General features: G+C 38.7%; 1 protein-coding gene across 2 annotated transcripts; it reads right to left on the reverse strand.

Annotated features, from left to right (window-relative positions):
- Nucleotides 1-1851: 1851 nt before the first annotated feature.
- LOC122642367 (polyadenylate-binding protein RBP45-like) lies at nucleotides 1852-13563 on the reverse strand. Of its 2 annotated transcripts, XM_043835807.1 has the most exons (7): nucleotides 13142-13562; nucleotides 10247-10718; nucleotides 4881-4936; nucleotides 4671-4801; nucleotides 4479-4575; nucleotides 4224-4391; nucleotides 1852-2146 (listed from the first exon to the last, which is right to left on the reverse strand). In XM_043835807.1, the coding sequence occupies exons 1-7, from the start codon at nucleotides 13472-13474 to the stop codon at nucleotides 2144-2146; spliced, it is 1260 nt and encodes a 419-aa protein (XP_043691742.1). In that variant the 5' UTR covers nucleotides 13475-13562; the 3' UTR covers nucleotides 1852-2143. The 2 variants fall into 2 exon arrangements, with proteins under 2 accessions (XP_043691742.1, XP_043691743.1); XM_043835808.1 differs by lacking the exon at nucleotides 1852-2146 and having other exon boundaries at nucleotides 4188-4373; nucleotides 13142-13563.
- Between the last annotated feature and the right edge of the window lie 1397 nt (nucleotides 13564-14960).

Here is a 14960-nt window from a genome sequence, read left to right on the forward strand (position 1 = left end):
ACTTCGTAGATATGGACACACTGTCGAACTACGTAAATCTGTCTTTGTTGTTTGTCTTTTATTTTTATATTTTAGTGTATGTCTGTGCACTACCTGACATGCTTCACCACGTTATGGTTGCGAGGTGGGTGTGATTGTGCATTCAATTGTGTACGATTGGTAAAATTTGGATTGCCTCGGCCAATCAGTGCTTGTGCTGTGAATCATTGTTGTCACTGTCTTGAACAAGTTTGAGTTAGGAGAAAGTTTTTAAGAATCATTGATTCACCCTTTTCTCAGTGATACATGTGGGACTACAGAACCCTTTCCCAAAATATATACATGTCGAACATGGTATGGACTTGTCCATCTTGTGAAAAAGATACAACCTTGGCCAAGAGATTCTTGAAAATTTTCCTGACACCTCAAATATATGCTCCAGGCAGCTCGGATGGGCCCACATTTTGTGTACAACCGGAGGTGAAAATTGCCACATCATTTTTTCACTTGAACAAACAAGGTATGCCACAAAAGATTCCTTTTCAAAGTAGAGCTTAAAGTAATAGTTTTTTGCTTTGTCTAGGGAATGGCCCAAGGTAGATCTAATGCCTACCCTCACCTAAACCAATCTGAGTATATAGCACTGGGGTAATCCCAGTACCACAGCGCATCTAAGTTTCGAATGCAATCTCTTCACAAGAACAAAACATTAATGGCAATGGTGGGGCATTGTTAAATCTCTCTTTTGATTGATCAATATGTGATATTTCGAATCCCGAAACTATCTCTAAATTGATTTGAAGATCCTTTCAATTGACTATTCCTTTGAACAAAAAATAAATCTTGAGAAGTCATATTGAATATTTGATGATACATTACACACCTTGCTAAAAAAAACCCTTTTATTGCTTAACAACCATACATTGTCTACCCAAATCCAATTCTCTATAAAAATGTTCCTCAAAAAAATCTTTCTTGCACTAGTAAATAGTAATAGCTTCTTACTAGACAGTCTTTCAGTGCCAACATCAGTCAAATCAAATAGAAGGCCGTGTTCTTTCTGAGCATCTGATTTTTTTTTTGGTATGGCACGTCAATTTGCAATGATCTCATAATTTGCGTGATTGGGTGGGTGCCATCCACTTTAGGTTTCTACACATCTGAACAATTTTAGGAAAGACAATTGGGGATTATTCAGTTCAGTTGCTAGAAGACAGTGATACATGAGATGCTATAATATAACTCGTAAAAGTTCATGCTTTTACACTAATCTCTGTACAAATCATCCAACGCACTCTAAAAGATTGCTGAGGATTTGCTTTTGGGGGGATATTTTACAAATAATTCAGAAAACGTGTATGAAACTCTCATCAAATAAATTGGGAAATAAATTACCAAACCCACAGAATACATAATCTGCATAAGAAACAAGAAAATCAACTTAAAATTTTTTAACATAGCATTTATCTAATCCACAAATCAATTGTGTTCCAACAAATGGCTAAATCCTTAAACAATTTGACCACATTTTTTTTTCAGGATAACAAATCAAGTAAAACCAAGAATATTTAGATTTCACTTGTTCCCAAATCCGAATAATCTCTGTTTGTTGGGGCTTAGCCTTGGCAGAAGACGCAAAATACTAACAGTGAAATACAGATGAATTGTACTGAATTTTAAACACAAACTGAATTTAAAATACTACAGATGGTCTGGCGTTCCACATCAATCAAGCAAGATCATTCCGTATGTTTCAAGTTTCAACATATTCCCATGATGGAAACCTTTCATCAGGAAAGCGGCGGAGGAGGGGGGGGGGGAACAGGGTGAAAGAAACAGAATCCATTAAACATATAATCCTTTCTCAAACATAAGGTAGCTAATCTATAAATCTGTCGCGAAACTCAGTCGCAAGAAAACATAAGGGAATGATAAGCATAAAGCCTAAATGATCACCAGAAAGCAAGCCTACTCTACAGCTCTTTCCGATGAACTCGTACTGGGGATAAGCCCCGGTGATTATACTTGACCAGCAGCAGACTAGTTTATATGAAACAAATGGATATCCGAACTCCTTACTCCCTCTTTAGATACATAACATATGCCACTACAGTAGTGATGAAATCACCATCAGCCAATTCTTCACTGCCACAAATAAAGCAGATCACTGCAAAAATGTAAGAACAAAGCATTTATAGCACTTGAAAAAAGAAAAAAAGAAGAAATGCTAACAAACAAAAAAACACAAACATTTGATCTTCACAAATCCGAAGGAATTACTAGAGAATGTATCATGTCTCACGAACTCTTTGGAAATCAGGGAGATCAGTTTCTGAATTACACATTCTGACTCAAAACCTACTTTGCCAAGCTAATTAACATTGGACCGGGTTTTCTTTAAGCCATGGCGAATGGAGATCCATTCACCACAGGGATTCAGATGCACGCAGAAGGGTATCGGGTAGGGTATTTTGGGGAACATACTAAAACCCTATAGGGATTTGTGAACCCTAGGCTGGTGTGCTGAACCTTCACTGCATGGTCAAGGATGCACGCAGTGGCCATGCAGCTTGTTAGGTTTCAGTCTTGGTGTCTGTCATAAATTACTTGCAAATGTCAGTGCATCACATTGCATTGTATTATGGTATACAATAGCAACTAAACCAATGGTCAATAACATTCAAATATAACAATTAAAAAAAAACCATTAGCTGATAAATACAGTGCCAGGCCTAGGTCAAAACTTCACCAAAGCATACTAGGCGGGCACCATATTCATGGCTTACCCATCCTGGCAAACACTACATCAAGGCGACACCTTGACAACTAAAATCCATACTGAAATGCAGCCAAGGGTTAGGCCCGCTTTTTACAGGTAAGTGGAATCTTTATGCCCAAAAACTGGATTCCAGTAGATGTTTATTTAGTACCTCCCAAGGAGTGGGGACTGCCATTCTAACTCCACACTCTGCAAGCAAGCAAGCCTAAATATGTACACATAATTTCATATAGGGAGAGGGTTCCTACAAGGGCAGTGTAAGAAGCAATCTGCACGCTACACCAGTGAGGGGGCTGGAAAATGGTATCATCATATGGGGTCCATATGGGTCAGAATAGGAGTTAGTGTGGGTCCTACTGTTTATTATGTAAGATGGTGGTATAAAGGAATCTGTACAAGGGCGGTGCATGCTTCATTTTCCCTTTCAAGAGAAGTGCATACATATATCTATGGGAAAAAGAACACTGCCTGGTTACATGCAGCCTGCGCCCAGACACCACCCCCTGCAATGTCCAAACACCCCCCCTTTCAAAAATGAAAAATCCCCCACTGGTTGATGCCCCTGACGTCCCCTCATTGGCCCCGCGCACTGGTGCAGGGGCCACTCAACCAGGCAGCGTTCTTTTTCCATTTATACATATACGGTCTGTCCAAATGACACCTCTAGTTAGGCAATGTAATTTTCTTTTAATAAAGGGTAAAAGGGATTCGAAATAATTCAAAAGTAACAATAAAGTAAAAAACCATGTGAATGAAACAAATGGAAGAAAGAAATTGTGTTTTACTTGGCAAGCAAATACTTAACCATAGAACCAATTACTTAAATTCAGGTCAAAGGAATATCACCTTCCATTCTTAAGTGATCCTGAAATCCCAATATAGACCCTTTGGAGTTTGAAAAAATTTAAAAAACAGCTTGGCCACAATTTTTTAACGAAAAGCCCAATTTTCCCAAGGATCTGATGTCGATCCCCAGCCAAAATGGCCACCAAAAAAAGATTTACATTTAAGTAAAAGACCATGTGAATGAAACAAATGGAAGAAAAACTTGTGTTTTACTTGGCAAGCAAAAACTTAACCATAGAACCAATTACATAAATTCAGGTCAAAGGAGAACAGCCTTCCATACCTAAGTTATCCTGAAATCCCAAAATAGACCCTCTGGAGTATATTTAAACAACATTAACATCGTGCAGAGTTTAAATAAGGTAGAATTTCAAACAGGAACTCAAGAATACAAACTTTTAGGTTGAAGTATAGTTAACTAGCACGAAACTAACCTGATGAGAAAATCAGGTCAGTTTACTTATCCTAGAGGGAGCAGCAGAGGAACAAAAGAAGAATAACAATACATGCAAACCCAAAAAGAACTTGCCCACACACTCAAGAAAATCTTTCGAACTGATAATTCACCAGAAATTCACCTCTAGAAGTGGAACGTAGGTTAAGATAAACAAATTCTCACCTGCTGTTGCTGATAATTTCCATATCCTGGATACGCTCCATAAGAATACATGTTAGGATCTTGTGGAGCTGGTGCATAGCCATAGGATTCATAACCTTGAGCATACCCATAATACCCACCACCATTCCACTGGTTTTGATCTGGCTGTGGCTGAACCACAGATGCAGCCTGCATACTTGTCAGATTAGGATGGGAGCAAACAAATTTGCATCTTTTTAAGCACATATCACTTAACTACAGGCTCACATTATAAACCTGTTTGTTTGAAGGGCTACGTCCCCACGAAAGTCGAATATTTTGTCCCCCCAACGGAGTTCCATCTAACATCATCAAAGCTTCCTCAGCACAAGCTCTGAAACATCACAATATATAAACATGAAAAACAAGCCACGGATTTGATACTTAAAAATCAAGCATTGGTCTAAAGATATTCAGTAACTCTCTAACCTGATTGCAAATTGAACAAACCCACAACGCTTTCCCATTGGTATTTTCACATGAACTAAGTCCCCAAATTGGCCAAAAATTTGTCTCAAATGGTCCTCTGTAACATTGGAATCCAAACCACCAACAAATATCTGCACTCAAAACTGGTAAGTGTCACAATCATATGGTATAAATGACCTGTACACATCCAAAACAGAATAAAGTACCCACAGTTGTATTATTAGCTTCATTCTCGTTCTGAGTTCCTTGTGCATTCTGGAAAGAAGCTGCAAAAAACAAATCCATGTGAAAAAGAAGGGCAAACCAATAGATAATGAAGATAGAAAAAAACCTAGTGATGGTAGAAGATAAAAGTGAATCTATGTAACAAATCACCAGCCCACGATTTTCCAATCAAGAGATTAACTACAAAACATAAACATCTAGCACGAAAATGAGCAATACAGAATCAATCAAACAGAATATTATTCTTAAATCCTACCAACCTATAAGTTTCTGAGTACTATCCCGCAATAAAGATTTCGTTGACGACAAAACAGTTACAGTCAAAATCTTGATATGAATAAATATCATGAAAATGGCCTACTTAGAGGAGTTAGAGCGCCACTTTTATATAACAGAAATAGCAAGAACACACATGCTCGAGGAAAAAAGGAGGAACCGATAAGGGAACTGACAGGAGGATCCCAACAAACAATAAGTCGATCCACTAGCTTTGCACGAATCAGATCAACAGTTATCCTATGTTTTAGGTCATTCCAGAAAGCTATAGCCATATTAAGGATATAGCTATTAAAAGGCATGGCTTTACAACCTTTAAAAGGTTGGACACCATAAAACCAACTGAATGTGATCATTTCAATTGGTACTCCTACATGCAAAGTAACAATCACCAAACACCGGGAAGGGGAAAAGACATTCACATGGCACACTCCAAATTCACTGCCCAAACAATACAGATGGGAATGGTAAAAAAAAAAAATTCAAGAATGGCACAATAATTGTGTTTCTAGGCTTAACACAAAGGGCAGCCCAATTTGAGAGACACGGAGGGATAGTATGGCTAATCTAAACCACTAAACAGATATAACTAGTCACCCCTAGCAGAACCATATGGCCTACCATATTGAACCTCCCCCCAAGTATTTTAGCTATTTGACCATATTTCAAAACTGTTGACTCTTCAAACACTTTGACATATGGCAAATACCAGTAAGCTGCCACTTTGCAGTTCTACCAGCAGCCTAACGGGCAAGGCCCCGCATGACGAGTGTTGCATCACTACCTTCCTAAATAATGTTGATGTAGATAAGCATACCAGGTTGTATTACAGCCGCAAGCAGAAGGGAAGCAAGAGACCAGCCGTTGAACCTGAACCGAGGTCCAGCTTTGGGCCTGGTGGGGCCTAATAACACCAGCTGGCTGGGAGGATTGCTGAGCAAGCTCGCATGAGCTTTATTAGTATTTACTTAGTTATTTCTTCCTAGTTTAAGTAGGAATATTGTTTTTAGTTTTAATTTCAGCAAAGTTTTAAGTACTCCTACATTCGATAGGAGTTGATTTCCAGTTTCCTAGTGTGAATATAATTGATTTGAACTTTATATAAATACAATGTAAGGCTGTTCAGCCTCTCACGATTTAATGAATTGAAGCTTGAGTGCTGTTTAGCCTTAAGAAACTGTGAGACAGTGGGTGAGAGACCAGACCTGAGATAGGTGAAGTTCTTTGAGGCTTTAATTCCCTTCCCCTGTTCTGCAGCCAGCTCGACCGTTACTAATTTCTGCTTAATATCTTCAACTGCTGTGAGTGATTGCTTTCAAATTTTACGAGGATATAATGTTCTTCATCTTACATGTGAATCATAATTTCAGGTAAGGACTAATCAGTGTTTAATTTCAATCTTAACACACCTGCAACATACTCTGTTTTCATTCTAATTGCAGCATATATTGACCTGCTACTTGCTCCCGATCCCATAACCTGATTTCTACCAAACTTTGGCATATTAAAGCCCCCCTCCTCTGTGCAACTCGATCTGAGATTGGAGCCCATTGGATCTGTTATTACCAAGCTACCTAAAAATCTGCGACTGAATGAGTTGAGTTCAAGATTTCAACCTAATCTAATTCCTCCCTATCTAGCCACCTGATTTACTTCTAAATTGGGGGTTTGTCGAATCCAACCAAGGGTAGAAAGTCAACTGGAGTTTGGGGCAATTCTATTGGCCTGATCTGATTTAATTTCAGTTTGGCTATTCTTCCCTTCCTCCCAAATTTCTGTCCTTAGTCGGAATTCTCTAATTACTCTCAAATTACTTAACTAATCACTATCATCTTTTGATGGGTGTTATTATTCATTGTGAGGGTTTCAAATCTCAAGTTTGACCATCTGAAAAGGTTGACTTTCTGTTGACTATGACTTTTGGGAGTTTTGACTGTTTTTTTAGATCCTGCTGTGAGATTAGGTCTGAGATACTGTTACAGGTCTGCTCTTGCATTAAATGTACAAGGAAATTGAAAGAGTAAAGAACTATAGACATGATAAAACTCTATGATGCCATGAACGGTATTGGAGTTATGATTGGATAACCGGATGAGAAAACCAGAACTACTACTAATTTAACTAATCGTCCAATAATGAAACAAATCAGACTTGTACCAATCTTTGAACCCCTAGCCAAAAATCAAACTCTATACTATGAAACATTGATGCAAAAAATGATACTAAATGCAACTTCACCTGGTTAAAGAAAAGAAAATGAATGAATAAAATTTTAGCAGAAAGTCGAATACATAAATAAACATGACATGCGGCAAAGCCATTTCAAGGAGCAGTTCTCTATTTCACAGGTGTAATATGTAGCAGAATAGGACTGACAGTACAGTTACCAGACACATGCTTGAGAAGATCAAATCCAATGCAAGCCAAACTCCATTCCTAGTATCTCCATCCATAAATCTACCCGTTTCCATGTTCATTTCAATATTACTAGTATTTCAATTCTATCTGTTCAGAGCACCTAACATGTAACATTATGCCGATCCCTTCAACCTAAATCCCATTTCCTCTGTTGAAACATTGACTGTCAAGTCATTTTTTATTTTTGGTGGTTCCTTCCATCAATTTAAATGCTTCACTGTGCACCAGAGATCTCACCAGTGCAGACAGAGTTCTCACAGGAAAAATAATTAATTGATTCTTCTTATCTTGCCACCAATCAGGGCTACCTAAAGTTCTCAGAAATACAAAAAACTCTATTTATAACCTCTTAAATCAAGCCATAGTTACCATATCCAATCAAGTGACAATCTGCCACCTAGGAGTAATTTTCTACGAATTAGATCGAATAGTACAGTTTCCACATGGTAAAGCTAACAGAGGTTTCCAGACCATTTAACACCATCACTAAAAGTTACGATCATTAAACACCATTACTAAAAGCCTGATTGGGTTTGGTTCCACACCGGTCTGGGTTTCTTGATCGATCAGGCCGGTTCAGCCACAATAATGCCATTGCAACATGGGCAGAGTGGAGGGTGCATCCATAGTGTTAGGTGACCAACATATTCGTTTAAAACTCAAAATAAATTTTATGGAACAGTTATAATTTCATATGACCAGCAATTGTGTATGGAGCTGAATGTTAGGCCATGAAGAAACAACATATAAACCAATAGTGTAGCTGAAATGGATGTGTGGTAAAACTACAAAAGATAAAATAAGGAATGAACAAATTAAAGTCACATTAGTAGCAACCCCAATACATGATAAGTTGCAAGAAAGTTATTTGATTCAGATTGAAGGAACTAAAAGCATGTTGTCACGGCGTCTAAGCGACCCAAGGTGTTGGAGGGGGACTGGATGACAAGGCAACACCAAGAAGGTACCTAGTGAAGCCTAGGCAACCAAGGCCCCCCTTCCAGCAAAGGGCACCTGGACAACTAAAAAAGCCAGAAGTAGGCCTAAAATGACTCTGGAAGTGGTGAGAAAAAAGATGAATAGCTTAGGAATAGTAAAAAATATGTAATTTGAATAGAGCTGATTGCAGAAGAGGGATCCGTGTGGCCGACCCAATTTAGTTGGGATACTGCTGAGCTGAGTTGAGTTGAGTTGAGTGGATGAATCATTTACAAAACTCTGGTGGAAGGAAAACTTCAGTACAAACTTTTAAGCTCCAGCTCAATAACATTCAATATGAATTGAAGCTAACCAAGCTATTATCCAAACTTTTTCTTTGGCATAACATGTATCCAACAATGATACAAGCTGCTGCTGATCCTATGAATCCATTTGTTTTCACGCTTGCCAAAAAAAAATTAAGAACAAATACATTATAGCCAAAGACCTGAGTCATTCGTAGTTTTAAGACTCTATTCAATAGAACCCTGAGTAGGATATACAATCAAATAAGAAATTGGATGATACAGATCACATAGATCAGTAGGGGGGGAACCCATATTTTGGAGATCTACAGATAAGGAATTGAAGTCTGTACACAAATGTACAACATTCAGATGCTTTAATCACAACTAATAATGGAAATATTATTAAATGAAGTAAACCAAAAATCATTTGTCAGCGATATGCATAGCCAAAGAAAACTCAGCTATTAACATACCCCTTCTGAATAATGTAAATTAACAAGCTAGTAATTAGAAGGTGGAGAAAGCAGATGTGACATCAAAAGAGAGAGCAACAAGAACCCTAATCTAAGACACAAATGTATACCATACACCTATATCCATGCAACTGAAAGCATGGCTGCTGCATTGCAATTTCAGGCAGTCAAAGCTCTCACATTAGGAAATACTGCCTAAACTCCCAAAAAAGCCGTTTCCCCCCTAAAGGAATGAAAAACTGGAAACAGTAATCAGAACTTCAAATGAGGAAAAAGAAACTTATGTTTCAATAACTGTAACATAAATGGAGCAAAGGAACTAACTTACAAAAGAACTAAAGTAGTGATTTACTGACTGATTTACAATAGAAAAGGAAGAAGACAGAACCAATAGAAACTTCAAAAAAATTGGAAGTGAAAAAATGTACACTGAAGCTCTTCAAATACAAGGAACTGGAAGTAAATCGAAGATGTAGCATAAGAAATGCCACATAAAAGTGAAATTAAGGACAAAATTGTCATAAACAGTAAAACTGACCTAAACGAGGCCACGCACTAAATGGGAATCATTTCAGCTGAAATCAGTTCCAGGCCTCTAAACGAGAGAGCCTCTTGGCATCCTGCTTTGAGACAACATGAGTTTTATGAGTGTTTGAAGTTTCAACATTAAGTGCGCCCAATTTTACAAAGGAAAGTACTGGAAGGAAATGACTTGGTAAACTCCCGCTTTTCTTCAAGTTTTTAACTGAAGGAAATGCAAACTTAAACAATGTTTAGTAGATCAAGTCTCAAAAAACTTTCACACCAAACATGCAACAGAATACTCTAAAAGGTTCCCAAACCAAAAAAGGGATCATACAACCAGACAATAAAAAAAAACTGCTTTTAGAACATAATTGTTCAATAAACTGCCAGAAATCATAGTATTCACACTGTAAGAACTCAGGCAAATGCATACCTTTATTTTGCTGGCCATCCACATTCTTTTTCGTGGTTGCTGGTCCAATACGCATCGGCCTAGTCGAACAGAACATCCCATGCATTTCAGTCATGGCACGCTTTTGCTCATTTTCATCTCCAAACCTAACAAACCCATAACCCTTTGAACGTCCAGTTGTTCTATCAGTCACAACTTTAGCACCCTTGGTAGAGGGATAGTGACTCCTGAATGTCTCTTGTAACATGTAATCGGTAACATCAGCAGCTAAATCTCCCACAAATATTGGGAAGTCTGTTCCATCATCCTGACGTCTATCCCCAGAACTAAAAGTAGCCCAGTTCAGTCTAAAATTCTGCTCGGCATTAGGCATGGGTGTGCCATTGTATGTCTGTAAAATCCTCTCTGCAGCAGCGCGAGATACAAACTCAATAAAGCCATAACCGTCGGACTGACCAGTTTGTTTATTGCGGATAACCTTCACCGAGAGAACCTGCAAACAACAGCGGTAACATCATCCATTCCACCATAAAATGAACATGATAAATAAATATAATGCTACAACAAACATGAGAACTCAGTGCATCTGACTTATACTGGGAAACAACTGACATAGAGGACTTGCTGAGCTGTACATGCTCATTCCTGCCTCCTCTTTGTTCAAGATCTTACAAAAAACAAATTGAATTGAAAACACACTGACAAAAACAATTTTAGTCCAAAGGTAAGGGGTTTAATGCGGACCTTTCTCCCATTCATGTATAATTAATGGATCAACAGGGAAAGGATGTTTTCTTCCTTGTCCACAGCCCCAGGCAGATATTCTTGAACGAAGTTTATGCTAGTTTGGTCTTCAAAAACCGGGTAACAATTGATGAACTTGTAGCAAATCACACAATGAAATCAATTGAAAAAGAAACAAAGAAGAATTTTGGTCTCTCATCAATGGCATCTCACCATACTCTCTCACAGAGAGAAGCACAAAGCTATGTTTTTCTTTCCTCAATCTCATTAATCAAATTCGTGTACAAGGATGTAGCCCCTTAAAAACTTACATAGAAGACTCAAAAACAGGCTCAAACACTAAAAAGGAAAGGCCTAACCCAATCCTTAACTAATACGGTATCCTAATTGACTATGAAAGTGAAATAATAAAGAAAACAGACTCAAAATAGGATTCTAACTAAACTAATGATGTAAATCCCATCTTCCTACTTTCTACCCATATTTTAGGCTCATTAAATTGGCCAAGCACAAAGTAAACCAATGGGATCAAAAGCCCAACACCTACATAACCCAACCCAAAGTTTATTCTCAATAAAATAAGCCCTTTAGGTGACTTATCTGCATCATCCACCCTTTCCATTGCAGTACTTTTGGAACCACAACCACATCAATTACGAGTAAGAAATCCATGTGGAAGATTACGGTCAATTGGAATTCCCTGTCCATGAGCTGGTTTCAACAGGAGCATGTCTGAAATCTGACTTAGTGACGATGATGATGCCAACAAAAAAAATAAGGGAGAGGCTTCTCTGAGCAAGCAGTATAGGAGAGCGCACCAATCAAATGCAACGAAACGGTTTTGTAGATAGGACAGCAAGGTCATTTCATGTGAGAGAGATAGAGAGAGAAGGTGCTAGTGTACTCTCGCCTAGTGGCTCAGAGAACCTTTTTACTAAAAATAAATATATTAACATTTAAAAAGAAAATGCAATGTGATATTTATAGTACTTGCATCAATGAAATCATTGAAACAAATTAAATTAGACAGGTGGTATACAGTACATCAACGACATTGAAGCATAATCGAGGCATCAATGTATGTACTTTAAGAAATATTTGCAAGTCTGCTTAAAAGCAAAAAGAAAAGAATAAGGGAAAGAGCAAGTATACTTGATCTTGACAATGACGTGAACATGTATAAATTCATATAGACATATACACATGCTTGCACCATAGTAGAACTTTATGTGGCACACTGTGGACAGCGAAGGTTAACATAGTGAAGCAATAACTTAGATTTCAAATCCAAAATACACATAAAATAAAAAGAATTCCAGCACTTTGGATGACAAAATTAGAACATAATAGCACCAAGTATGCCAAGTTCAGCAGCTTTAGCCAAAGGAAGGAAAGAAAGAAAGACAAAGAAACCACAAAAACTATGTTGGAACTTTCCCACTGAATTTCTCGATCCAAGAAGGCAACAAATGTAAGCACAATATATAATTCATTCTGGGGTACCCTCATCTAGATCAACAAAAAATAAATAAATACAGAGAAAAATATTTTCTAACTTTCCTTTTCATTGTTTTCTTTAATATCTAAATTTATCATCAATAAATCCTTAAGCAAAAGATGGGATCTGTAACATGTAGCGAGCAACTACAGGGTGTGCCCTGAGGACAGAACACAAACAATGTACGATGAATTTTACCCCAGAACATGAGTTACCATTTGATCATCTTTTTTACTTTTTGGGTTTAACAAATCATTTAATCATCACGAAGACAAACAGTGTACCTGAACTTGAGCAATCATCACAAAATTCTCTTAAGCGGCAAGGATAATCCATATTCCCCATTGCCTAATTTTTTAACTGACAAATAGTGCGTTTAGTACTAAGTTGATTGACAAGACAGCCAGCGTTGTGTATTCAACACCCTGGGGTATCTTTAAAACCCTAATGCCTTGACAACATAATAACCTATTGAGATCCACGGCTGTTGGGTCAGGTATAGATTCATCTAACCAAAATAATTTCACCAATAACAATAAGATATTGCACATTCAAGATATCTGCAACAATATCCTGAAAAAAGGGTAAAATTCTTCGACTCCCAAATAAGATGAAAGAAACGGCATGTAAAATTCTTCTAGAATCTCAAAGATGATGAAAGCGCAGTATTTTACCTCGTTTGTATAAGCAACACAACTGTGAATGTAGTTCTCTTCCATCCATTGCTGTAAATCTCCGATCCAAAGCGTGCGAATCTCATCTGCGCTTGCTGGTTGCGCGGACATGTACTGCTGCTGCGGTTGGGGCTGTGGTTGCTGAGGTGGTACCTGCGGCTGCGGGGCTGGCTGTGACTGTTGGGCCCACGCATGAGGGGGCTGTGGCTGAAGAGGCTGTTGTGAAGGCATCATCATCCACTGCTGTTGCGGTGGTGGCTGCTGCTGGTGCTGTTGATCCATCGGTGGTGGAGCCATCCGAGGAGGAACCACGCCTGTTGCAGGTTGCATCATCTTCGCTCCAATAACAATACTATCGAAGAAACCCTAAGCCTAAAGACCTAGATAGCAACAACAACCGTAAGACAACGGAAAAACCGGACGGAACCAACCTTGATAAGGAGCGCCTAAAGGCGGTACAGAAATTTCTTATCCTAACCCTACAACAGAAGAAGGACGGAACACAGGAGGAGATAAGGGCTCGGGGTCAGAGAAACCCTAACCCTAAAAAAAAATAATGGACTGCGAAAAGAGAGTTTGTTCTGGAACTGCGACGAGAATAAAAGGAGAGGGATAATTGTTGAATGAAGGGGTGTCAATTCCAGGCCCGAACGAGCCCGTCCGGTGTGGGTTCTAGCCCGTCAAGTGTCTGACCAAACCAATCGAGCCCAACCTAACCAGCCTTAGTCGAATTTTTATCTGCTGCTGTGCGCATCGTGTGGTGCAACAGCAGCTATGTATGCACAGCGGATCCCACTGTGCACACATGGCGGCTGCTATGCCACACGATGCGCACAGCAGCGCTACAGTTACAGCAGCGGATAAAGGTTCGATTTAGCCTGCCCGGTGAACACCTGATTTATTTTATATATATTTAATTATTAAATATATATAATACGCGTACCCCCCTGAAATGCACTCAATATTCCTCGTACCCCCCTAAAGTTCTGACAAGTCCACGTACCACCCCTGAAAATTCCACGTACCACCCCTACTTTACCTCCCTAAAGCCCTTTAAGTCCACACTAGGTGTTAAATGCTAAAAAATGACCAAACTACCCTTTCTTCTATCTTTTCTAAAATTTGAAAAGACCTAATTGCCCTGACCTATTTTTTTAAATTTGAAAAGACTAAAATGCCCTCATCTTCCCCAAATCATCATCTTCTTTTACATACCCAATACTACCACCGCCACCACCATTAACACCATCACCACCTTGAAGCCCCACCTCCAGCACCACCTCCAACTCCTCCACCATCGCTCAATGAGGTCTCACAAGTTGATACTTGGCATTGCATCATCCTACAGTTGTTATTGATTTCACTAAAAATACCTAGCTAACCCACTCACTCTACCCGATTTCCAAAACCCACTCCCAAACCTGATTATTGAAACAAAGACCCTATTTTGAAGATGGGATGTTGTTGAGAGAGTTCGAAGATTTTACCCTAAATGTTCAATCCCCCACATTAAATTACATTGAAGCTTGAAACCCATCTTTAAAACCAAGCTTGTTACCCCTCCATAGGCTCATCATATGCTTCATTCTATCTTTAATTTCTCCATTTTCTAATGAAGCTGGAGAAGAAGATAGTGTTTGGACTCCGGAGATCTATTGGAACAGTGTGTTTGTTGCCGGAAACTGATACAGAGACAAAGAAAATGAGAGGAAAACCAATTTCAGGGAAAGCCATATTGGCTCTTGGCATTGTGAGCTTTCTTGCAGGATCACTCTTTGCAAAAAGGAAGTGGAATCATGTGGCGGAGAATAAAGAGTTT

The sequence above is a fragment of the Telopea speciosissima genome, chromosome 10, assembly GCF_018873765.1.
Source record: "Telopea speciosissima isolate NSW1024214 ecotype Mountain lineage chromosome 10, Tspe_v1, whole genome shotgun sequence".
In the NCBI taxonomy this organism is placed as follows: domain Eukaryota; kingdom Viridiplantae; phylum Streptophyta; class Magnoliopsida; order Proteales; family Proteaceae; genus Telopea; species Telopea speciosissima.

Coding starts and splice junctions, on each gene's coding strand:
- LOC122642367 (XM_043835807.1), bottom strand. CDS start 13,474: ATGATGCAACCTGCAACAGGCGTGGTTCCTCCTCGGATGGCTCCACCA. Junction 4,802..4,880: donor ATGAAGCTAATAATACAACT/GTGGGTACTTTA, acceptor TTTTGAGTGCAG/ATATTTGTTGGTGGTTTGGA. Junction 4,392..4,478: donor GTAGCCCTTCAAACAAACAG/GTTTATAATGTG, acceptor ACAAGTATGCAG/GCTGCATCTGTGGTTCAGCC.